Here is a 24,471-nt window from a genome sequence, read left to right on the forward strand (position 1 = left end):
TAAGTGCCTCTGAAGATGGTTTCTTGGAACCGAAACATGTAAGGCAGATGAGATAATTAAGTGATCAAAATATATACTGTTGCACTTGACGGAAAATCTATTGACAATTACTAAAAGAAAGATAAGCCAAAAAGAAAAATGTTCAGTATGTGGTGAAACAGAAGATGCCATGCACATCATTTTAAAGATGTGACGAATATTACAGCTGGAGAAAGAAGGCTCCATACTGGAAATAGAGGTTGTTTCACAAAGCAACAGCTTAAAAGACAACTGAAAACTGTAGTAAAAGAAACTGTCTAAGAGTCTGGGTGATTAATGGTTCAAAGTCAGACATTATGAAAGTGGATTTTCTATTTGAAAATAATAATTACACAATGTAAGGGATCAGACACACTTGTTATGGTACATCTGACTTCATTTAACAATATACTCAGTGACTCAAGACTATGTAACTTACTTACTTACTCATGGAGCAGAGCCCTTCTTGAGGAGCCGCCATTCTGCAACTACTCAAGAATTTCCCAGCATTTTATGGAATCCAAAGGTTCATCACCGTGCTCACAAGAGCCCTCCACTGGTCCCTATCCTGAGCCAGATCTATCCAATCCATACCATCCCATCAAGACTATGTAACACAAAATGATAATTACTCACGAAATGGAAACNATATTGCAGGAAGTGGTAGTTATTTAAAGTATTATTCTGACATTTGCTGGTGGGATTGAGTAATACCATGGAACATGCCATCACAAGAGTTGGTGACTCAGCTAAGATTTGAACCACACATCTCTCAAACAAAAGTTACAGGCCACCTTTCTCAGTGTAAAGTTTGTATCATACACTATGTACTGTTTATACTCGTACAGGGCCCCAAGCTTGTAATAATCAGGTGCTTCCGGAGAGGCAACTTTGTGTATATCACAATATTATACAGATCCACGGTTCATTTATAAACAATATACAAGCCACATAATTATGATACTTAATTCTGCTAATGTGAAATTATGATACTAACAAAAAGTTACTACTGAAAGGAAAGGTCATCGTAGAAATTCGGGAAGTAACCTGCAATGAGCTGTTAGCAAAACAAGCAATGAGAAAAAACAAAATTACTATATACAAAAAATGCATACATACTCCTACTTCTCAATGTACTCGTAAGACTTCTTTGATATAGGCCTACAAAAACCTATTCCCTAATACAACAGATGCCTCAATTCTGGAGGTGACTACACTGAAAACTAGCTTATGTACACATTTTTTGCATATATGAGTAATAATTTGTTTTTTCTCATTGCTTGTTTTAACAGCTCACCAGAGGTTACTTTCTGAATATCCCTCATATATCTATATTTGTTCCTGCTGCTCACACTTGGGGCATAGGGCATCTGGAAATGCTTCATTTCATTTCAGTTTCTTAATATTAGACAGCAAGTAGGACTTAGTGGATCAATACAAATTAACCATACTACTAGAAAATAAATGCATAACTGCAAACATCTGTTTCAAAAACAATGTCAAAGCTTTCTCATCCTGCATTACTTTTTTATATGCAAGATTTACTTATGGCATCATGACCATGTGTCCACGTTGCAGACGCCTTATGAACCAAATGGCAGATTCTCATGAATCTTGGTATCATCAAGTCTCCAGAGGCTATCCATACCTCATACTTTTTAACCACCTATCAATAATACAAAAATGGTGACCACGCAAACTTGTCAGATAGGAGTCACATCAGTGCAGAATCCTGATATTTTGTGTACTATAATGCAACTTTCTGCAGAATATATAAGAAAACATGTTGGCTGCATAAAAACCTCTGAAGGTATGTTTAGATTCAGGCTTGCTGGCAATAACTAATGAACAATGGAGCTAGGGATGTTAAATTTCATAGGGAACTAGATCATAAGCATAACTACAAATTCTATATGAACCATTTTTCATGTGTTAACAGCCAGAAACATATTATATTTCAGCATCCTGTTGTATAGATGTATCACTGCTTCACTCATTTCCGTCCCTATTCCAACCCAAAATCATTCACAATCTCTCCTTTATTCTAATGGCATTTAAAATAAAGGAGACGTTCTAAACAATTTTGGGTTGCATTATAGTTGGAAATAAGTGAATGAGTTAAAAATACGCCACTTATAAGAAACTCTGAGATTGAAATCATGTTGTGAGCTCTAATCTGAAACTAACAGGATAAATTAAGTGGACACGCAATATATCTGTGGACAAAATAAGCCAGCAACACACCAATACAACTGCTTGAATTCATCTCCATGAATAGAGTACGACATATGTGCATAAATTCTATCTGTATTTGCTTCCTGTTAGTTTGAAATATATTCAGCAACAAAACAATGCAATCCTTCGTGAGATATACGCACGTGTGATGTCATCAGTCACCTCGATACACCCTACTAGAAAATAAAGAGGAATGTGTTAGAAACGACTTGGAACTCCAGTGGAAAATTCCCAGAATGCCTTCATGTACAGAATGGGGTGTACACTAATTTTAATTTGTCCACCAAGACTGTTAAGAGCTTCTTCAATGTCATGGTTAACACCATTCCTTCTTGAGCATAAATCTACTGTACTAACGGAATGTGTAGAATCGATTGGGGATATACTCTTTCCTGACATTTCCGTAATTAATTATGTAATGCCCATAAGTTATTTCTGAACAGCAATAATGTTCTAGCATAAATATGCATGAATCACATCCCCCTTCAGTATAACAAACCTCTAGACTTTCCTAATTCTTCTAAATAATTCTATTCTAATAAGGATTCACTTTCTCTGCGATTAATCAACAACAAAAACGATTCATGTATCAATACTTTTGGTTTACTGCTGTATACAGCACAATTTCTGTAGCGAGTACTTGAAGTCACATGAAAGTTCATGCAGCCACAGCAGCTTGAAAAACATACCAGAAATCAAGATTTCTAACAACAAATTTTACTTTATTTTAGATTACTGTAAAACCAAAGTGCATTTTATTTAATAACAGAAGAGGTTATGACAACTCTGCCTGTGACTTGAATACACATATGAGCACACATACATATATATTATGAACCTACACCCTGAAGAATGTCACCTTCATTTTTAATGACAGGCAACGGATTATGTTATCCTAACTATCAAATCTGTTGTGACAGCCATGGAGGATCACAAGCATGAGCAGCAAGATCCTGCGATTTAAACCCCTTGTACTGTCATCTCTGGGGCCATGAGGAGGGACTAGTCTATATACAAAGAATGAAGAGAAGCACAATGCTTAGGTGATTTATATATCTGAAAAATCCCCACATTTCTAAGAATGTAAAACAGTGCATTGAAATGCACATTCAAGACACACTGAACAGTTTACAATATAGCAAGCTCAGACGTGCATTCCAAGTGACAGGCTCACAATCTGAACAGTTTTGGCATCATGCTTCATTATTAACAACACTTGTTTTTGTTTTGTACTGAAGTGATATTGAATTCTTTCATCAAAAACCACTATTTCTGGTACATTTTTATCTGACTTTAATACTGCCCTGGCTCCTTAATCTTTCGCAAACTGGACCCATGTTAATGGGACTTCTCTTAGTAGACTCCACCTGAATATGTATAACAAACTACCTTAACACAAAACTGGCTGGCGCTCTTTTAGTTTCTATCAATATAAATGAAGAATTAATAATTTACATGCCTCTGGTTCAGGACACAAGTGTTTAAATTCAGAAATTACATGAGAAAACATGGCATGTTTTGAACAGTTCATCAAATTTCAGCCTGTTCTGAAATCTGGCTGTTCAAACAATACACAGAGGAGCTATACAGTAATGGAATCACAGCAAATTGTTTGGTCACATCACTTTCTCTTACTCTAAAATCAATGTGATAAACTTCAGTGTTCCACAGAATTCTACTCAAGAAAAGCAAGATGGGTGTGAGAAGTGAAGTATAGGTATCCCTGTAACAAGCCGTGGAGGACCACAGGGTTGTAAGATGTTGAGGTTCCCATATTTTCTAGACAATCAGCTCATAGATGATCGCAAGGTTGTCAGCCCTACGCACCAGCCGCCCTTTACCCCCAACAATATTCCAAGAGTATTCCTGGTACTCAATTCTGCTAGAGGATGAGTTAACCCCAGGGTCTTAGTGCAGTTGGAAGGGTTAGGTCAACTGAAAAAAATCCAATGACCTCATCAGGACTTGAACCCGTGACCTTCAGGCTTGTAGCATAGTGCCTTGACTAACTATGCTACCATGAAATTAAAAATGCAACAAGAAAGAAATGAAATGTTGCCGCAGTACAGTGCAAATTCCCCAAGGAAAAACCCCCACCAACACACATGCACTCAATAAACACGCATGAAAACTGAAATTCTGTTAGCTTACTTTTGACATCCTCATGTGGCTGTACCATATTATTTTCTGGAACTGCATTAGATTGCAGTTGCCGAGAAGCAAGCCCAGGATACCTCGATCGTACACCAGGGGTGAGAGCAGGAGCACCAGCTGCTTCAGGAACAGTTACTGTAGCTGTCTCAGAATTCTGAAAATACAAAATGATTGTGTACTGTTACATCATCACAGGGGAAATTAAATTAAATCCCACTGTTCCCTACAGAAACTTTAAATAGAGACTTCCCTGTATATAGTGTCTAAGGACAGGATGATTAGTAAATAATGAAACAGAAAGGATGTGTACACTTATGGTTTATTTAACAATCTACAAGTCTTGGCTACAATTAATTATAACAATGTTGCAGGGTTTCACACTTTATAACCCTATTCGCAACAATCTCTTCACACTGTTGCAGAGTTTCACACTTTATAACCCTATTCGCAATAATCAATTCACACTATCACGATTCACTCGTTACAACTGAACTCGGTGACTACTACAATTCAACTCTTAGGCTGCTGCCTTGAGAACTCGTTCACTGCTGACTAACTGCTGGCTAGCTCATAACTAACTCGTAACTGTTGCCTTGAGAACTGTCTTCAGCGGCTGTCTAGGTTCCTTATATAATTTTCATTTCGTGCATCCTGTTGTGTTACAATATATACTTGTACAACTTATTTATTTGACCGTCACAACACAACAATTAAAGAACTTCAAGGACAATGCCCAGATATAGTTCTGTTACATGTTTCGGCCACTAGTGGCCATCATCAGGCAGACACAATTCAACAAACAATTAATTATTAATTAATTATTGGGCCTCCTATACAATTTTATAAAGAAACATCGAATTTACTATTTGTCGATGGAAACGTATGAAAAGTGAAAAAAACGACTGATTTCATGTTCTGTTCTATGTTTCGGCCACTAGTGGCCATTATCAGGCAGACACACTTCAACAAACAATTAATTATTAATTAATTACTGGGCCTCCCATACAATTTTACAAAGAAACCTCGAATTTACTATTTGTCGACGGAAACGTATGAAAAGAGAAACCAACGACGGATTTGATGTTATAAAACATCAATCAAATTTTAATTTTGTTTTTTATATATGACTTTTTATTGGTTTTAAATAACCTCTGATTGTATTCTTATTGCAAATTATCTTAAATGATTTATAACATTGTATCAAATTCTGCGTACTGCAATTCAGTGGTGTACGTTTGTTGAATTGTGTCTGCCTGATGATTGCCACTAATGGCCGAAACATGTAGCAGAACTACAGCTGGGCATTGTCCTTGAACTTTTTTAACTGTTGTGTTGTGACGGTCAAATAAATAAGTTGTATATTTCCTTACACAGTCGCAGAGTTTGCCTGTTACGAAATAGGTTCCGCTGTAGCCTGACGCAATGTTACGTAACCGCGAGGAGAGGGGCGGGGTGTTGACTTGCCTATTACGATAGTAACGTCAGCGTTGCGTTCCGATGCCACCACATACCGCTGGGGTGGGAGGGGGGGGGTCCTCCATTGCGCAATAGGTCGTAATACTTAAAATTGTAAGCTATCAAGGTCTCAAAACCTGGAGGTGGATAACATTACGGTAACAAAACAAAGTTCATGAATGGGCAGATTATTCATCAAAATCACACATCAGGACAGACAAAATAATTCAGATTCAGCATTTCTATACACATTTACTCTCATGTATATCAGCTGTTTCCGGAAGCATGCGGTAGCATAATTGGTTGAGGCACTACGCTACAAGCCGGAAGGTCATGGGATTGAATCCCTATGAGGTCACTGGATTTTTTCAATTTACCTAATCCTTCCAGCCGCACTATGGGCTTGGAAATGAATACACCCCAAACGAGTCGCCCCCCGAAAAATCAAAATATGTAATACCGTTTCAAAAACACTGCAGAAGGTTGAAACCATGTTCTGAGTGAAGAGCTAAGTATATATATCTCCAACATTTTTCACGATAGAATCAATGGGGTATAACATATTCTTCGGCTACCTCTTTCTCTACCATTGTCATATTTACCCTAGATGTATTCATTCACACCACACTTAACTCCAACAGAATAAAATCGCCTTAGTTTAGTAATTGTTCACAATTTCATTGGGAAACCATTCACAGATATAACGGAACTAAAAAACAGTTTAACATCTGCAACTCATGATTCCATATTAAACAGGACTTCGGAACACCTTGAAAATTACCTATTAAAACTCCAACACTAACATACTGATATGTTTCCTGCAAAAAATATTTTAATATCTGTAGAAAATAACTTACCATTCTGTCACCACGTCTTCTCCTCAGCTGCGACTAACTGAATATGACTACCAACGTATCAATATCTATGATGAAACACGGCCCCTAATTGGTCGCCAGCTAACACTATATAGTATAGCACTTCTCAATCTCCAATCACATCGTTTGTAACATCGTTGTAACTTCTACATCAGCCGATAGGTGTCACAATCGTCACAATGAAAAAAAAAAGCGGCTTCGATTTGGAAATAAATTTTAAAAATAAGAAATAGGCACCACTAATACTAAATACATATATATAAAATTGTTTGCCATGTAATACGGTTCTTAAAGTTTTAAAAGTAACTGATTTAATATGACAAGGTTATCTAGGCGATCTAGGCCAAATGGGCAGCTTTTGCAGTCAAGGTGAAAGGCAAAATGAGTGCAAGGAAAGAAGATGGCGGACTCCGATTAAGTGGTATACACTATTATTATTATTATTATTATTGTTATTGTTATTAAGATATGTTTTCTCAACTAATGATAGAAAATATTCATTACATGCACTCGCAATAGCTTGTGGATATTTAGTAGACTTTCCTTCAATATTCAAACTTTGTACATCTTCATTAACAGTTTTCTTTCCCCATTCATCTTTCACGATATCCCAGGTGCTTTTAATTTTGTTGTTTGATTTTAGAATTTGGTTGTTATAATTATTCTGTTTGGCTTCTTTAATGACTTGACAAGATTTTACAGTACATTTTGTAGTGACTTTTTAGTCTTGGATCATTACTGTCACTACTGGCCAAATATAGATTGTAAAAATAATAAATAGGCACCATTAATACTAAATACATATATATAAAATTGTTTGCCATGTAATACGGTACTTAAAGTTTTAAAAGTAACTGATTTAATATGACAAGGTTATCTAGGCCAAATGGGCAGCTTTTGCAGTCAAGGTGAAAGGCTAAATGAGTGCAAGGAAATAAGATGGCAGACTCTTTTGCTACCTTGGACATATTTACCCTTGATGTATTCATTCACACCACACTTAACTCCAACAGAATAAAATCGCCTTAGTTTAGTAATTGTTCACAATTTCATTGGGAAACCATTCACGGATATAATGAACTAAAAAACAGTTTAACATCTGCAACTCATTATTCCATATTAAACAGGACTTCGGAACACCTTGAAAATTACCTATTAAAACTCCAGCACTAACATACTGATATGTTTCCTGCAAAAAATGTTTTAGTGTCTGTAAAAAATAACTTACCACTCTGTCAACACGTCTTCTTCTCACTACTTCTGCGAATAACTGAAAATGGCTACCTACGTATCCATATCTATGATGAAACACGGCCCCTAATTTGTCGCCAGCTAACACTATATGGTATAGCACTTCTCAATCTCCAGTCACATCGTTTGTCGCTTTATGCGTGAATTATTATTATTATTATTATTATCATCGTCTTCAATTGCAAACATGACCATGGCATATATATACAAACATGGAACTGTAAGTATCCCTGTTTCTCTGAAAACCTCTCTACAAGAACTTCTAGGCCTCATCATTAACATTGCTCTAATTGCTCTCTTCTGAGCCACAAAAAACTCTTTTCATTGATGATGAAGAAGAGCCCCAGAAAATGACACCATATTTAAGTTGAACTTGACAGTAAACACAGTAAGCCATTTTCAACACTTGCCTATTTACTATAGGCTGTAGTTTTCTAAGCACAAAGGTTGCAACACTCAACTTATTTATCACTTCATCAGAGTATTTTTCCCAGCCCAAATGATTGTCCAGGCACACACCTAAAAACTTGACATTTACAGAAAATTTAAGTGTTTGCTCATTATATTTTTTATGTAATGGATAGTCCGTGGCCTTGAGGGTCATAAATTTCATTACATGGGTTTTTAATTTAGTATTAGGCCTAATTGGTTAGCTTGGAACCTTCTATATAAATGTCTCATAACTAACTTTATTTTGTTATTAAGGCAACTAATATCCTGTGAAGAGACAATAAAAGTGGTGTTGTCAGCATATAGAACTGTATGTGCCAATCCATTTACAATGCATGCATGATATTTTCATTTGCAACCATCGACAACGTGTTGATCATCGCCTTGCTGTTCTTGGCGAGATCTCATAACGACGACTCGTAATCTTCCGCTACCTTGGCCATTATTACCATCGATGTCTGTTACTTTCGTAGTTCTCCAAAAGATTCACACCACACTTATCTACAACACAAAAAAGTCAATAGTCGGGCATATTTACCCTCGATGTATTCATTCTCACCACACTTAACTGCAACACAATAAAATCAATGGTTTACATGATAAATGTCATTGGTATTACCAGCACTATAGCCTCTGAAATTGAGGTAATAACCCCCTTATATTACATGACTGCTTCAATTGATCATCACGAGAATTTGATATGTATATCATCGCACCTGAGACCACATAAATGGTGTATGCAAGAAATCCCTGTCAATAATTGTACCAACACAACAGCCTCTCAAATAGAGGTAATAACCTTAGTATTACCTGAGTGCCAGAACCAATAAGAAACTTCAGATATACATCACAGCATGTCAACAGTGTACCCATAAGTCACTCAAATCAGTAATACCAACACTGCAGCCTTCCAAACTGTATAATAAGTGGAAAAACGAATGTGATTGCATGTGATTGTGCAACTGTGTTCGTACACCTGAGGATGACCTCTTTGAGGTCGAAACATGTAGTGTGACAATGATAAAAACGTGTTGTGTGGTCGGTGAAATTAACTCTAATATTGTATTGTTTTATTGACTACATTATGCATACATAACAAAATTTTCTGTTTACTTGCAGTATCACATACTAAAGTTATACTGAAAGGAAAGTAGAGTTCTTCCCAGAACTTCCACAAAATATTCTCAACAAACATTTTTTCTTTCATTAATATACAATGCAAAACTGATGTGTGATGTAAAATACAGAATTATGAACAACCCGAGTTTCAGCGCTCTGAAACGTCCTCTTTAACAACCTATCTTCAAAACAATAGATTGCCTACAACAACATATTCATACTACATCAATTGAAAGCTGTAATGTGGTTCTCCATCGTGTATGTTCCTACACATGATAGTGTAACATTCTGAAACTTCCAAGCTTCAAGATGCGACAATATGAAACATAACATTAAAATAATGTTCTGAAGACGCTTTTACACTGACTAGACGATTATGTGGGCATGAATGATATATTTATCAAGAAGCATGGTGCCATGTTGACCAGCGGCTTGTTCTTTATGGGGAGCTCAGACAGTGAGGGCGCATATACTAGAGCTCTTTTGCTACCTTGGACATTTTCACAACCAATATAATGTCACTTCTTCAAACCATTCACGAAACACTTAACTGTATTACAATAAAATATCCTAAATTCAGTAACTGTTCACGATTTCGTTGGCAAACCATTCACAGATCTAAGAGAACAAAAACAGCTTGAAAATGGTCAACATTTGTAACTCACTATTCCATATCAACCAGGACTTCGGCACACCTTGAAAATTACCTATTAAAACTCCATTAACATACAGAGATGTTTCTTGCAACAACTGTTTTAATAACGGCACAAAATAATAGTTTTTCACACAAATAATACTCCTGTCACCAACTCAATCTGCTATGATTACAAATACCTCAAAATGGCTACCTATGTATCCATATCCATTCATTCATAGCTATATTATTTAACTATTTTAATATTTTTGTTATTCTGTTTTTTTATTATTGTAGGTGTACTCCTTGTCCTAATTTATTTACCTGTTTTATTATTTTTCTTATATTATTATTCTGTTTTATTATTATGGGTATATTCCTTCTTATTTTTCTCCATATTACTCTGTCCAGTACTGAACTGGTGAACATGAATATAAGATTTCCAATAATCATTGTATTTCCTTAAGATATGTTATTAATTATGCCAAATATTCCTGTCCAGTACTGTAATGGAAGATAAGTATCAGATTTCCAATATTGTGTAAGATATTATAAAAGGTTAATTAATTCCATCCAGTGTGACTGATGTCACTGATGCCTAGTCACAGTGGACAAATAATTAACCTTTTATAATATTGTTAGTGTGACAGACCAGGATGAAACAAATAAAAAATCTGTAAGATATGTTGTTATATTTGCAATTAATTCTTGTCCAATATTGTAGTGGAAGATGAATATCAGATTTCCAGAATCCTGTAAGATATGTTATTAATTTTGCCATATAATCCTGTCCAGTACTATAATGGAAGGAATATCAGATTTTGGGTATTCTGTAAGATATTAATTTTGTCAGATAATCCTGTCCGGTATTCTGTAAGATATGTTATTAATTTTGCCATATAATCTTGTCCAGTACTGAAGTAGAAGATGAATACCATGTTTCCAGTATTCTGTAAGATATATTAATTTGCGTATCCTCTGCATTACTGAAATGAAAGATGAATATTAGATTTCCAGTATTCTGTAAGGTATGTTACTCTTTCCCATATAGATTTCAGTATTGTAATTCTGTAAGATAAGTTGTAATTTTGCCATGTAATCGTGTCCAGTACTGAATGTCGTCATAATGAAAATAATAAATGGAAACGTCAGTACTACTGCTTGCCATATATGATTTATAATGCTTTAATGTAACCAAAAAACTATGTTCTCTGTGGCTTTCAAGTGTAAGTTTTTACCAAAGGTGTGAGGTTAAATAGAAGTATGTCTGACGAAAACAGAATTTTCTTTCCCCACCTTCAGCTTTCCTAAACACAAGTATTCTATGTATGTTATAGTTCTCAATGTCCAGTGCATTTGGGTAAGGTGATGTTGGATTCGTACGAATGAAATGTTATGACCTTACAGGCACTGGGGAGAAACTTTCTGACTTTGCAACGCTGACCCTTTGTGCTGCAGAGATTCCTATTCCGTTCTGTTTTTTCTTTTTCTGGATGTGGTACAATATCACTTCACTCGTATCCTTTGGAACGGATACGAGGGAAGTGATATTGAACCCCAACCAGAAAAAGAAAAAAAACAACGGAGCAAGAATCTCTGCAACCCAAGAGATATGGTTGCAAAATTATTTATTGCTATTCATGTGAACTAGTGGTTTCGTCGGTGGAAGAGGGTTTCAGGGGGGGAGGGGAGAACGCATAGGATGGTATGGTAGCATTCTATTTTATTGATCAAGCTCTCGGTGTTGGTGGCCATTTCTCACTTAGTTAGGGTACGTCCGCGTAGAGATGGTAGGAGTAATGCCACATGACGTCACCGCGATCATGTTGCCCAAAAGTAACGAACAGTTTCCGGGGCCGGGGAATGTTCCAAGGTGTTCCAAGGGGCATAACGTCGTGTACGGTCGTGTAGTCCGTTGGAAGCGGTTGAACGTCAACCGAAGTTTTGGAGTAAGAAATCGCCTCCATTTTCAGGGTCGAAGAACAAGCCAAGGAAGAAACCAACATGAAGCAGGTAGCAAGCAGAGCTCTGAAGACATCTTCCTCCGAAACGTCGGCCGTTGTATCCTAGAAGATAGAACTCTTCATAACTACCGCTGTGTGAACTAATATGTTTGCTTTCCTCACGGATTCCGTTCGTTTCGGCACGGCGTGCTGTGTGAATAAGGCTTAAAACTGGAAGGAAGTGGAGTAACTACTCGCACAATAAGCAGTTTTATTGTATTTGTCTGCTTATTAACAGGTACCTGAACTCTTTTCCTGCAGAAATTCACGGTTCACGACTAGCTTAGCGAGCTTAGCTACAAACGCTACAAATACGGCTCTCTTTTCAGTTGGTGGTTGGAGGACGAAAGAAACCGAATATCATGAACGGCCGGGGGCGGGGGTGTACGTTACGCAACCTGTGTATTCGACTGTAAAATGGCGAGCAGTTCGTTGAAAGCGGTGCAGAGTGTATTCAAAGCAATGGTTTCTTCCAAAGGCTTCGATAGAGTATTAGATAAGGTAGAATAAGGGTTGGTAGCTGAACTACTTGGATTAAAATTGTTTTATGTATTGTAAGATTGTAACGTTGCACCAAAATACCCCACATTCCAGATTTTGGGAGTAGCATAATAAATTGACCGTAGTAGTTCAAAGCACTTTGAACTCCTTCCTGTGCACTTCGGTTTTAAAACGTAATAATGACATGCGTTTTGAGAACAACACATTGAAACAATGCTCAGAATTGAAGATTAAATTTTAACCCCCCCCCCTCCAATGAAATTAGACTTTTTATTTCTTAAAATATACCATCACTTTAGTTATTTTGTGTGGGAGAGGAATTTGATGTCACTTTGAGAAATGTGCAGATGTGCAAGGAATGTGAAAAGGTTTGAACTGAACTGAGCTGAGCTGACTACAGAAATTTTATATGCAGAATTTATCATCAGTGTTAATCATAAGGAAATTATACTAACAGGCATGAAATGGAACAGCATAAGCATAGTAAGAAGTTGGAATACAAAATTTAGGGAGAAGCGGAAAATGTGTGAAGTGCTGTGTTGAATGTTGTGCTGTTGGATTAGTATTATCATCTTGCCTTATTGGCTGTGGAACCTATGAGCAAGGAGAAACTTAAAAATATTGGACCCAAGCCAAACCCACATAGAAACATAGGACATAATACTCAGAACATGGAATACAATCTTGTTGAGTCAAAATTTAATAGAAATACGTATATAGAATACAAGCAGAAGTGAGCATGCCGGTATGAGAACAGATACAGACATTTGATGAAAAGGCAGCCAAGTTAGTGTTCCTATGTTTATTTTCTCTTGAAGTTAGACGTTTGCTGCCTACATTGACTGCATTAACACCCCCACCCCCAATAGAATCAGACAGTTATGCTGCCATTGTTAGGGATTAAAAAATTCAATCACCAATGTACATGAAGGGCTTTGATTATGTGAAGAGAGAAGTCACCCTATGAACTATTTCCTGTTCTTTCAGCTACACAGGGCCAGTTAAAGGAAAGCAGGAATGGTTTAAATATATACATAGAGATAGGAGAGCAGATTAGTGTACACTGGGAGTATTACTACCATTGAAATTTTGACATTGCATTGTTACTGATTAATGTCCAAGCAGCGTGTAAAAATATATCTGTTTTCGACAGTGAGAGCTTAATAGGTTGATGTAGATGCTGAAGTGTGACAGAAGATTCTTCAGAAACAGCAGTAAATGTTGATTTTTTATTGACTTGAGTGGAGAGGTGTAGGTACATTTTGCACATCCTGGCGCACACTAACTGTTTGATGTGTGAGTCACAAACCATGCAGTAGTTATTAAAATAATTACTAGTCTGTGACCATCAACTGTTTTATGGATCACATGTCCTAGATGCATGGCAGTACAAATGTGCTCAGGCCTAATTCATGTTTTGTGATAATAAGTAAGATTGTAGGATTCTAGGTTCTCACAGTGTCTTTTATGGAGAATCTTTTTGTATTGTATATAATGCCATTTAGTCAGTTGAAAGTCAACCAGTAATATGAGAAACATGTCACCTCCATCCTCACAGTCGATGAATAAGCCAAGTAAGAAACCAACATGAAGCAGATAGCAAGCAGAGCTATGAATTGTGTCCCAGAAGATAGGACTCAATTGGAACTGCATAGCTCAGTCCATATAGTGTGGGGCTACTGACTGGATGAACAGGATTTGATTTGCAGCAGGGCCAAGGGTTTTTTTTTCTCTACTCCATAGTATCCAGATCGGCTCTGACCCTGACCTGTATCTCATGCCAAGGTCAAGCATGGTGTAGCTATAGCTCCATTCCCCCACATCTTCATGTCATGGTACTTAATTAAGCACAGAGACAACTTTACTTAGAACTGCTCAGTTTTTATCTATAGTTAAATGGCTGGAATTGAACTGAAACTGGAATAAGCTGTATTTAAGCAATGTACATGCAGAATTATATTCAGTAAGTTATTCTAGAAGATAGGATGGTAGTGTATTGTTTGGAATTGTTACAGAATTGACATCTGCAGTATTTACTATAATTTTATCAAACTACCAAATTGATATTTGTATTTTTGTACAAGAACAGATTGTACCATGGTTTATAATCTGGTGAATAGCAAATCATTTGAAATCTTAAAGCTTTTGGCAACCAAATTCTCTTCCTTTTGAAATGAAGTCAAAGCCATATCTGTTAGACCTTGCTGCTCCCTGCTGTGATGGAGTTGATTTCTGGTGTAGGGGCAGATGAAAGCAGCAGCATGTTGACGTTTCCTGGAAAATGGGACTTCAGTGTTCAAACCACCTGTTGTTCCTGACTGTTGACGTCTCAGAAGAATCTGCTGCTCAAAGTTCTAACTTTGTCAGATGTAAGAGTAGGGAAGGACTTCGGTATTCGTCTACCAAACTACACAGTTGCACTTACCAAAAGATCACAACCATGGGAGTATTTTTATTTGTATTAATATCCATTAACTGCCGACACAAATCAGACTACAGATATCACATTAGACATTCAGAAATTATTTGTTCTTGAATTTGTTGAATGTTTACCACATAGAACAGATATTTCAAATAGAAGTTGTAGGCATTGAAGACGTCTAAAACAAGGAGATGCTTTATTTCCACTGCTTTTTGACTTTGCATTAGAATATCACATTGGACATTCAGAAATTATTTGTTCTTGGATTTGTTGAATGTTTACCACATAGAACAGATATTTCACATAGAAGTTGTAGGCATTGAAGAGGTCTAAAACAAGGAGATGTTTTATTGCCACTGCTTTTTTACTTTGCTCTCCCCAATCTGTTTCACTGTAGCATCAGAAACACGTGGCCAACCAGGTGGCTTGGTATGGCGCACAGAACATCCGGTCTGAACAAAATTCTTGTGCCAAGAGTAAATTGTAGGCCTACTGAGAGGTTCCTTGCGGTACTGAGTGCAAAATTTCCTTTGAACTTGTGTACCACACTTCGTTCTTCGAACCAAAACACACAAGCACGCTCTGCACCTGTGAAAGTTACCATCTTGATTTCAACTGCAGGAGCACTCGCGGTGGCAGTATTGGGTACTACAGTAACATGTGCATGAAACTCAGTGTGTTTTGCTATATCATGACAGTTCAAAACCTAGTGTATGTCCTCTGTATAAATTTATATAAGCTTTCAAAGTTGTAAAGCTCGTTTTGAAACCCCCTGTACTTGCTACCATTCAGTCCACAAGCTTTTGCCTTCTCATCTTCTGTCTAAAAACATAAAACTTGGAATATACGAAACTGTGATTTTGTCTATACTGTATGGGTGTGAAACTTAGTCTCTGACATTAAGGGGGGAACATAGACTGAGAGCGTTTGAGAACAGGGTGATGAGAATATATGGGCCAAAGAGAGATGAAGTGACAGGAGGTTGGAGAAAGCTGCATAATGAGGAGCTTCATAACTTGTACAATTTACCAAGTATAATTAGAATGATCAAGTTAAGGGGGATAAGATGGGCAGGACATGTAGTACAAATTGGGAAAAGAGGCATGCATATAGGATATTAGTGGGAAAGCCAGAAGGAAAGAGACCACTGGGAAGACCAAGACATAGGTGGATGGATAATATTAAAATGGGTCTTAGAGAGGTGACACTGGTATGTACTGAATTGTTCTGGCTCAGGATAGGGACCAGTGGAGGGCTCTTGTGAACATGGTAATGAACGTCCATGATATGTATGCAGTGTCTGTCTTGTAGTGCACTCAGTTTCACCCGTTACTTCACGACATGTTTCAGCAACATAGTGCCATCATCAGGTGCTTCATTTATGCTAATCTATTGCACTGCTTGCAATTATATGTCATTGTAAAATATTTAAAAAGTATTCGTCAACTATAATAAATTTTTATACAGTAAAAACTTGATAAGATTATTCATCTTATGTGTCCCAATTCAAACCCATGCATGATTCCTCCGCTATGGGAGTCGTTACTCTTACACTCCGTGTATATCGTGTCTCGTGATGTGTGTTCCCTTTTTGGCTGCGGGTGTTGCCCGTTACCCAAGGATATCAGTTGAATGAGAAATTTCAGAACTGGTAATTGAGAACTAATTTGTAATGGCTGAGAAACACACACACATTTGAAGTGAAGAGGCCTCACATAGGTTGGTAGGTAGGTAATAACTTTTTGGAGAATCTTGCTGCATCCATCTTCAGGGTACAAGAGTAAGCAGTGTGGAGCAAAGAGATACAGCTTTAGAGGCAAGAGTTCCATGGGCAGAGCTATGAACTAAGCAGTAGGATCTTTTGGCTTATTTTGGACTTCATCCATCGTCTGGTATGTAAAAGACAAAAGACATACCAGACGATGGATGAAGTCCAAAAGAAGTACAGTATACACCATCGTCACAATCCTTTCAAGTCTATCTAACCAGTAGGAGTCAGTTGGCTCTTAAAAGGACAGTTTTTTAGCAGTGGGGAGTGTCCATAGGTCAGGTTCATGAAGGCAGTAGAAAGAGAATTAACAATTAAAGTGGAACTTAAAGAAGAAGGGTGTGAAGATGTAGACTGGAGTGATTAAGCTCACGATGTGGGCCCAGCAGCAGGCCCTTGTGAACATGATAATGAAGCTTCCAGTTCCATAAAAGGTAGGGAATTTCTTGCTTAGTTGGGCAACTGTTGGCTTCTCAAGAAGGGCTCTGCTCGAAGGAGTCAGATAATCTAAGAACAGTATCAGTGCACAATCTCTCTTCCTCATGTGTCCACAGTCATGTCTTCACTGCCGTTGCTTGCTAGTGGCTTCCAATGGCAGACGTTCCCTCTCCTCTCGGTTCCCAAACTATCCCCATGCCTCAGCTACCAGCTTCTAACAGCAGCAGCTCACAACGGCTGAACCCTAGCCATTCTGTAACTGAAACTGAAGTCAAAGTCACATTACAACTGACAGTCAGTAGGCCAGGCTGTCTTGAGGAAGCTGCAACTGGTGCTAACAGGCCGTGAAATAGCTCAAGCGATTAGTTGCTGGCTTTCCACCGCAACAGCCCAGGTTTCGGTCCCGGGTCTGGTCAAGTGGGATTTGTGGTGGACAAAGTGGCACTGGGGCAGGTTTTCTCCGAGTACTTCGGTTTCCCTTGCCAATCTTCATTCCACCAAATTCGCCATTATAATCACCCGGGGTAGGCTACAATAGGCCAATCAGTGGCCGCCATGCCGAGTGGACCCAGCTGGACTCCACCCCCCACTAAGTGAATTTAAAAAAAATTTAAAATTTAACTGGTTCTAACACCTCAACACAGACAGTGTAGGGAGTGTGTCTTCTGTTATTGCTCTGTTCTCTCATTGCCATTGAAACATACTTGTTTGCGGAGCCATTAGATAGCAGTGGCCGTTGTATAGTTGCTGTTTTCACAGTTATTGCTTAGGAACTGGTCTACATGCCACAATATATATATACACATTTTATTTGGAAGGTTATCTTCAAAATTGAATGGAAATTGCAATGTTGGACAAGTTAATTGGTACTAAAGAGTACTGCCTCCTGGGATATGACACCATATAGTCTGGTATAAGCCTGTTTTGAGGGAACAAGCTGCTCCTTCATAGTGACAGAGTAAGGCCACAAGATGCAGGCACAGTTGTCACTGCGAGAATCCCAAATCAATTCAGTACCTGGTTTAAATTTTATTAGTTTGAAGTAAGTTTTTAAAACAGGAAAACATAGGCGTTTTGAGGTTCTTTTGTCAGTAAAGGTAAAGAAAAAAAAAAGTAAACCTGGCCCTCTGCTTCATTAATTAAGCATTATGCCATGAAGACATATGGGGGAGTGGAAGTATAGCTCCACCATACTTGACCTCTGCACAAGATGGAGGTTGGTGATTTGATTTACAGCCCGGCCACTTTACCCTCGGAGATATCGCTCCTGGTTCCCACTGGATAGAAGGCTGGGTGAGCCTAAAGGCCAGTGTGGACACTGTGAAGAAGAGAAAAATCTTCCCCTGCCAGGAATTGAGGAGCACACAGTAGTGTAGTTGGTTGAGGCACAGTGCTACAAGCCAGAAGGTCACAGGTTCAATTCCCGATGAGGTCATTGGATTTTTCAATTGACCTAATCCTTCCAGCTTCACTATGACCCTGGGATTGACTCAGCCTGTAACAGAAATGAGTGTCAGGGATCTCCCTGGAGGTAAAGGGCAGCCAACATGTAAGGCTGACAACCTCACCCCCACCTATGATCTGATTGTCTAGAAAATGTGGGAGCCTCAACATCTCACAACCCTATGGGCATCCACAGCCTGTTACAGNCACAGGAATAGTTACCTCTTTTTTTTTTTGCTGGAAATTGAGCCAGGGCTGTTGAGTTCATGGCCCGTCGGTATACTGACTGAGCTGTCCTGCCTCCCATTCTTATGTCAGTGGATACCAAAATTAAAGTGTTCCTGGATTGAACATTAATGAAGTTCATATGTTAGTACCAGAGTTTTTTCTATTCTCCAAATGGGGCTAGAAGGCTCCTACACAGCATTCGTACCTATCTACTAACTACAGAACACATGACACCATAATCTGAGGAAAACATGCTTATTTTCCCTGGAGTTAGAATGTGTGTTGTGTGCAGAATATATAACTTATCTAACCTCCTCTTTAATAGGTAATTGGGGCTGGGGTGCTTCCTGTTGTGTCAGAATGCTAAGCTGAAAGTGTCACCTTCTTGTCCCAACAGCTGTTTATGTTTTGATGTGTGTTGCAGGTGAAAATCATCAGTGCAGGTGATGGGAACTGCCATGCTGAACTGGTGGTCGGACCTGAGCACAAGAACAAGATAGCTACTCTACATGGAGGAATGACAGCAACACTGGTTGATACGTTATCAACAATGGGTCTACTCACACACAAAGTAGGGGTCCCAGGTGTGACAGTGGATCTGCATGTCTCGTAAGTCTTGTGAAAGCATCCATCAGGATCCAAAAATTAACGTCTCTTAGATTCCTGTGGGTGTGAAACATCAACGGATAAAAAGCACTTGGATCTTACCTCTTCATAATTGTGTTCAGAACAGTCTGATAACCATCCATCATATCAAATAAGTGGGCCAGTTGACTCTCATAAGCAGGACAAGGTTGTTCATAGTTCTACTGAATTCCTCCAAGTGAATGCAGGAAAGGTACATCAAAGTGGTCATTTCTGCATGCTTTTCTCGAACTGAATAACTTCTTGGTCAAAAAGTATACTCAGTTTTTCCCACATTTACATGGCAGTAATATACCTCTGTCAGTTATGTACAACTTTGTCATCATCACTAGCGGTCAACAAATGTTGGCCTAGGTCATCACTTCAACATGCCAGCCATATCTAATTGGGAGAGGATTGAATGTGGAGTCCCACAAGGCTCTATTCTTGGCCCCTTGTTCTTTTTACTTTATATAAAATACTGAACAAAGATAAATATATGGTTTTGTATGCGGATGACACGAGTATAATAATTACAGATATAAATAATTCAAATTTTGAAATAAATCTTAATCGAACCGTCAAGAAAATGCACACATGGTTTAGTTCCAGTCTACTTTGAATCTTAAGAAAACTCAGTATTTGAAATTTTGTTCAAGGAAAGGCAGTAAGAGCCCAACTCACATTGTCGTGAACAGGAGGGCATTGCTATCCTACCCAAAACTAAATTTCTTGGATTATGTATTGATGATACTTATTATCCTGGAAAGGCCAAATAGAACAGATTGTTAATAAAATGGCCTCAGCTTGTTATGCACTGAGAAATATATAGGACATATAGTATCAATGGAAGCATTAAAGTTGAGTTATTTCGCCTTAGCCAATTCTGTTATCAGCTATGGATTAATATTCTGGGGTAGTGCAACCAATGTACATAAAGTATTCATAATGCAGAAAAGAATTGTTAGAATCATAACCAACACTAAACCTAGAGTCATGCAGGAAGATTTTCAAGATGATGGGAATAAAGACACTATACTCACAGTATATATACTCATTATTTTTATTTATAGTGAATAATAAAAACTTGTTTCTTATTAATGGTGAGATACATGAATACAAAACTAGAGTTCACAAAGCTATACATATGCCTCCCATGAATCTGACAAAATATAAAAAGGGACCCTATATAACAGGGTATAAAAGTATTTGTCTCCCTCAGTCAATACAAATGTTGGTTAATGAGGAGAAAAGTTTTAAATCAGCACTAAAGAGGTTTTTGTATCATCATTCCTTTTATTTTATGAATGAATAAATATATGTAATTAACATATTTTATGTTTGTATTTGTGAATTGAACTTTTAGTATATTTTAATATTGAAGTCTTGTGAAATGTATATGTTATGGTTGTGTTGTGTAAGCTTCTATGGGTTGTAATTTAAGCGATTTTAACTTGAACAATTTCCACTTCTTTGTGGTTTCATTATCACTGTGTATAATTTCGTTTTATGACTGCTCTGTATGTGACTGAGTTCTATTTTATGAACTGTTCTTGTGTATGTTGTGTATATTGAAATCTCGTGAAATGCATAAACTTTTATGGGTTGTAATTAAATCGATTTTAACTTGAACAGTTTCCACTTTTTGTGTTTTGATTATCACTATGTATAATTTCATTTTATGATTGTTTTGTATGTGACTGAGTTCTATTTTATGAACTGTTCTTGTGTATGTTTTGATTTCATTGTGACTTGTTCAACATCCTAGGCCTCGCCACAAAGGATTTATTGAATTTAAAGAATAAATTAAATGAAAAAAATGAAATATCTCCTCAAGACAGACCATGCCTACACATGCCACTGTAGTTGCTCAGCGCCAGTCTACAAACCATCACGTAACATAAAAGACATAAAATATGTCCTCTGTGTCATATGTATTATGAGTTATTATTTAATGTTCAGTGTCTTATAGAAATGTAAAACAGAGCAGGAGAGATTAGTAGAGATATTCAAAGTGACACAAGTGAAGACAACACCACATGCTGCTAGAGGGAACATTGCGCTACTGTGCATGCTACCTGTTCCACCCTTCTAATCCTCTTTCAAGATATCCTTAAATTACCAGTTCAGAACAATATAATGTCATGGATGAAATATTCCAACTTTACAAATTCTCTGTATGAGTATGAGGGGTGAGCCATAAAAACCAGCCCTCGCACTGCGACCTTCAATGATCTATTGTGCGTCCCCTTTGGATTAAACCTTTATTAATCCTACACTTCGAATGAAATGTAGGACTTTATTTATGGGGGCATCATAAAAGGCACTTGGTTCCAAAATTCTCTGTATACATTTTTCTTAGATTTTTTCATTTTATAAAATTTGTATTGTTATTGTCCGGGGTTTGCTTGACTAATAAGAACGGTTTTGGATTTGATGATCGAATTTATTGTACCTTTATACAACTGGTTACAACAGTTCACAAATCACTGACGCACTGTCTTCTTCCAAATGGACATTCCATGGGAACTGTTCCAACTTCCAACTGAACTCTCTGTTATTGTTGTCTTTTTGTTATATAGCCTCAAGCGGCCTCCGTGGTCTAGAGGTAACGTTCCCACCACATGACTCGTGGTATGCGGGTTCAGACCCGGCGGAGGTCGTCGAATTTTTAAGGGCGGAAAAATTCAGGGAACAAGTCCTCTGGGAGGGACTTTAAGCCGTGTATCCCATGTCATAGCTTTACGGCACATAAAAGAACCTCGTATCTCCAAAGGAGGTCACTGAGCCAAATTCAAGGATGTTTCCCGCCCAACAGTAGTCTCTGATCCTCTGATAGATGGGGGAAGCATTATAGATACCGCCAAGCTAGTGGGGGCCGAACTCGCTGGCTCGGTCGGGACTGATGGTACACACCAATATCGGTAGGGTATAGAGACTGGTAGAATATCATAGAGGGAAGCACAATGGACCAGTACTGGTCTAAGTGCATGGGGAAACCCACCCTCTCCAATAACTAACTAACTATATAGCCTCAGGTCAGTCAACAGCACAGAAAAAACATCCATTGCCTAGTAATGGATATATGTGAACCCACACAAAAAACACCTCTTGCGACACCAGTTCTATTGTTGTGGGCTTATTTACTGAGTTGTCCCTTAGCAAATGGGTCTGCATGTCACAGTATATATTTTAATGTAATATTAAACCATGTAATGAATTCCTTAAAAACTTTGCAGGTACATGAAGGCAGTCGCAGATGGGGAAACGATAGTGATCGATTGCAGCACCTTGAAAGCTGGCAGGAGATTGGCTTTCCTCAGTGTGGAAATCACAAAAAAACAGACAGGGGAACTAGTCGCAAGGGGCTCACACACCAAGTTTATTGGAAGCTAGATCTTCCAATCAGTGCAGTCAGTAGCCTTTCTGAGTTCACTGGATGCTACTGTATATATTTTCAGGCACATGGTAATATATGGATAGCATTTAAATAATATATCATCCCTCTTGTTTTGTTGCTTTGAGTTTTCCTTCTGATGGTATTTATATGAGACAGATAGTCAACCTTTAATATCCTGTGGAGTCTGTGGGACTGACTAATTCAAGTCCTGAAGTGTCATCATTGCTACGATAAAAGCCTCCCACTGGATATTATCCTCAGCCAATAGAGTCTGGCCATAATAATTGACCTTTAACATGCATTCTTTCCCCAGTCCTTCCACACAAATGCCAGCATAGCACTTCAGATTAGCCATGACTGCTTCCTTTGACTTCTTTCCATTTCGTTATTTACAGACTTCATCATCATAGTGTGGGGTGTTGAATCTGTGGACTGTGGTGCTGCCAGCTGGATTTGAATTGAGATGTAATGTGGTGGCATTAGCACCGAGAAAAAGAATGCACAACCAGCAGGACTACTGTGTATGCCATTACAGTAGTCTAGTCAACAGCCACTGCATGCCTGTTTAATGCTGTACAGACCAAGCTACTGATAGTACTGTTAAATGAAACATAAAAAGAATGTCCATTGTGTTGTATTCTCCATCCTCTTGAAACATCTCAGCAGTTGGTTCCCCATTGTCATGTAGGAGACAGAATGTATGAGGATCCTTCTATCAGACTTTTCCTCCATTATCTTTTTACTGAGCAGATTGGTCTAGCAGCAGGATTGTATTGCAGAGGTACTCAGTTTGAATCTTGGCTGGGACACTGCCTATCCTGATTATGCTCTTCCATGGTTGGACAAATGCCAGATGAGGCCATTCCTTCCAAAACATTTTTAATTCATCATCCACCTACCCTCTGATGATATATGTTGTGTAGATACTGAAAGTGTAAACTACATCCCACTCCCCAAATCATGTAGTTCAGACAGCAGTCGTTACAATTATACCTGCAGGTGCAAAGCAGTTTGAACACAGACATGACACACGGTGAATATGTCGTGAGGAACTGAAATACAGTAATTGTAATGGTAAATTTTATTGATATTTAAGACAGGATCTAAGAATTAACTCCTATAAAGTACTCAGAATTACTTGGTTTTTAGACTTTTTCCATTGTCCGGTATTCTAGAAACTAGAAAACATGATGTCTCAGAAACTGGATCTGTGTCTGTCCTCAGGCAAGGAAGGAAGACGCCTACTCAGTTGAGTCCCTTAGAAAGAGCTAACCTCAATCGCTGAATAACCCACCCCCTTCACCTGAGGATGGAAACAGATCCAGTTTCCAGAGTACACCATTGTCAGAACCCTTTAGAATTTACTTCCTATTAAGTACCATAAAATGTAAAGTTGTCCCTGTGCTTCACAAATTAAGCACTGTGCCATTGTATGAGGGAGTGGATGTATAGA

At 38.0% G+C, this 24,471-nt stretch overlaps 2 protein-coding genes across 3 annotated transcripts in view; one reads left to right on the forward strand and one right to left on the reverse strand.

The window, feature by feature from the left end:
* The window catches only part of LOC111871566, a 14,446-nt gene extending 7,682 nt beyond the window's left edge, over window positions 1-6,764 (reverse strand). Inside the window, exons 1-2 of the mRNA XM_023864768.1 lie at window positions 6,720-6,764; window positions 4,405-4,561 (exon numbers count right to left, since the gene is read on the reverse strand). Of these exons, the coding sequence (XP_023720536.1) occupies window positions 4,405-4,561; window positions 6,720-6,722 (160 nt within the window). The 5' untranslated portion in view covers window positions 6,723-6,764. The remainder of the gene's footprint in view (window positions 1-4,404; window positions 4,562-6,719) is intronic.
* A 5,268-nt stretch (window positions 6,765-12,032) lies between these two features.
* On the forward strand, window positions 12,033-24,330 carry LOC111871563 (acyl-coenzyme A thioesterase 13). 2 transcript variants are annotated; one of them, XM_023864765.2, is made up of 5 exons: window positions 12,216-12,432; window positions 12,524-12,695; window positions 19,419-19,603; window positions 22,858-23,086; window positions 23,414-24,330. In XM_023864765.2, the coding sequence occupies exons 2-4, from the start codon at window positions 12,612-12,614 to the stop codon at window positions 23,012-23,014; spliced, it is 426 nt and encodes a 141-aa protein (XP_023720533.1). In that variant the 5' UTR covers window positions 12,216-12,432; window positions 12,524-12,611; the 3' UTR covers window positions 23,015-23,086; window positions 23,414-24,330. The 2 variants fall into 2 exon arrangements, with proteins under 2 accessions (XP_023720534.1, XP_023720533.1); XM_023864766.2 differs by lacking the exons at window positions 12,216-12,432; window positions 12,524-12,695 and adding an exon at window positions 12,033-12,204.
* Window positions 24,331-24,471: the final 141 nt, after the last annotated feature.

Source organism: Cryptotermes secundus, unplaced genomic scaffold (genome assembly GCF_002891405.2).
Source record: "Cryptotermes secundus unplaced genomic scaffold, Csec_1.0 scaffold1373, whole genome shotgun sequence".
Lineage (NCBI taxonomy): Eukaryota > Metazoa > Arthropoda > Insecta > Blattodea > Kalotermitidae > Cryptotermes > Cryptotermes secundus.

Excerpts from the sequence above, each read along its gene's own strand:
- LOC111871563 (XM_023864765.2), top strand. The coding sequence starts at position 12,612 with ATGGCGAGCAGTTCGTTGAAAGCGGTGCAGAGTGTATTCAAAGCAATG. Across the intron at positions 12,696-19,418 it reads TCGATAGAGTATTAGATAAG|GTGAAAATCATCAGTGCAGG; the intron begins GTAGAATAAGGG and ends TGTGTGTTGCAG. Across the intron at positions 19,604-22,857 it reads ACAGTGGATCTGCATGTCTC|GTACATGAAGGCAGTCGCAG; the intron begins GTAAGTCTTGTG and ends AAAACTTTGCAG.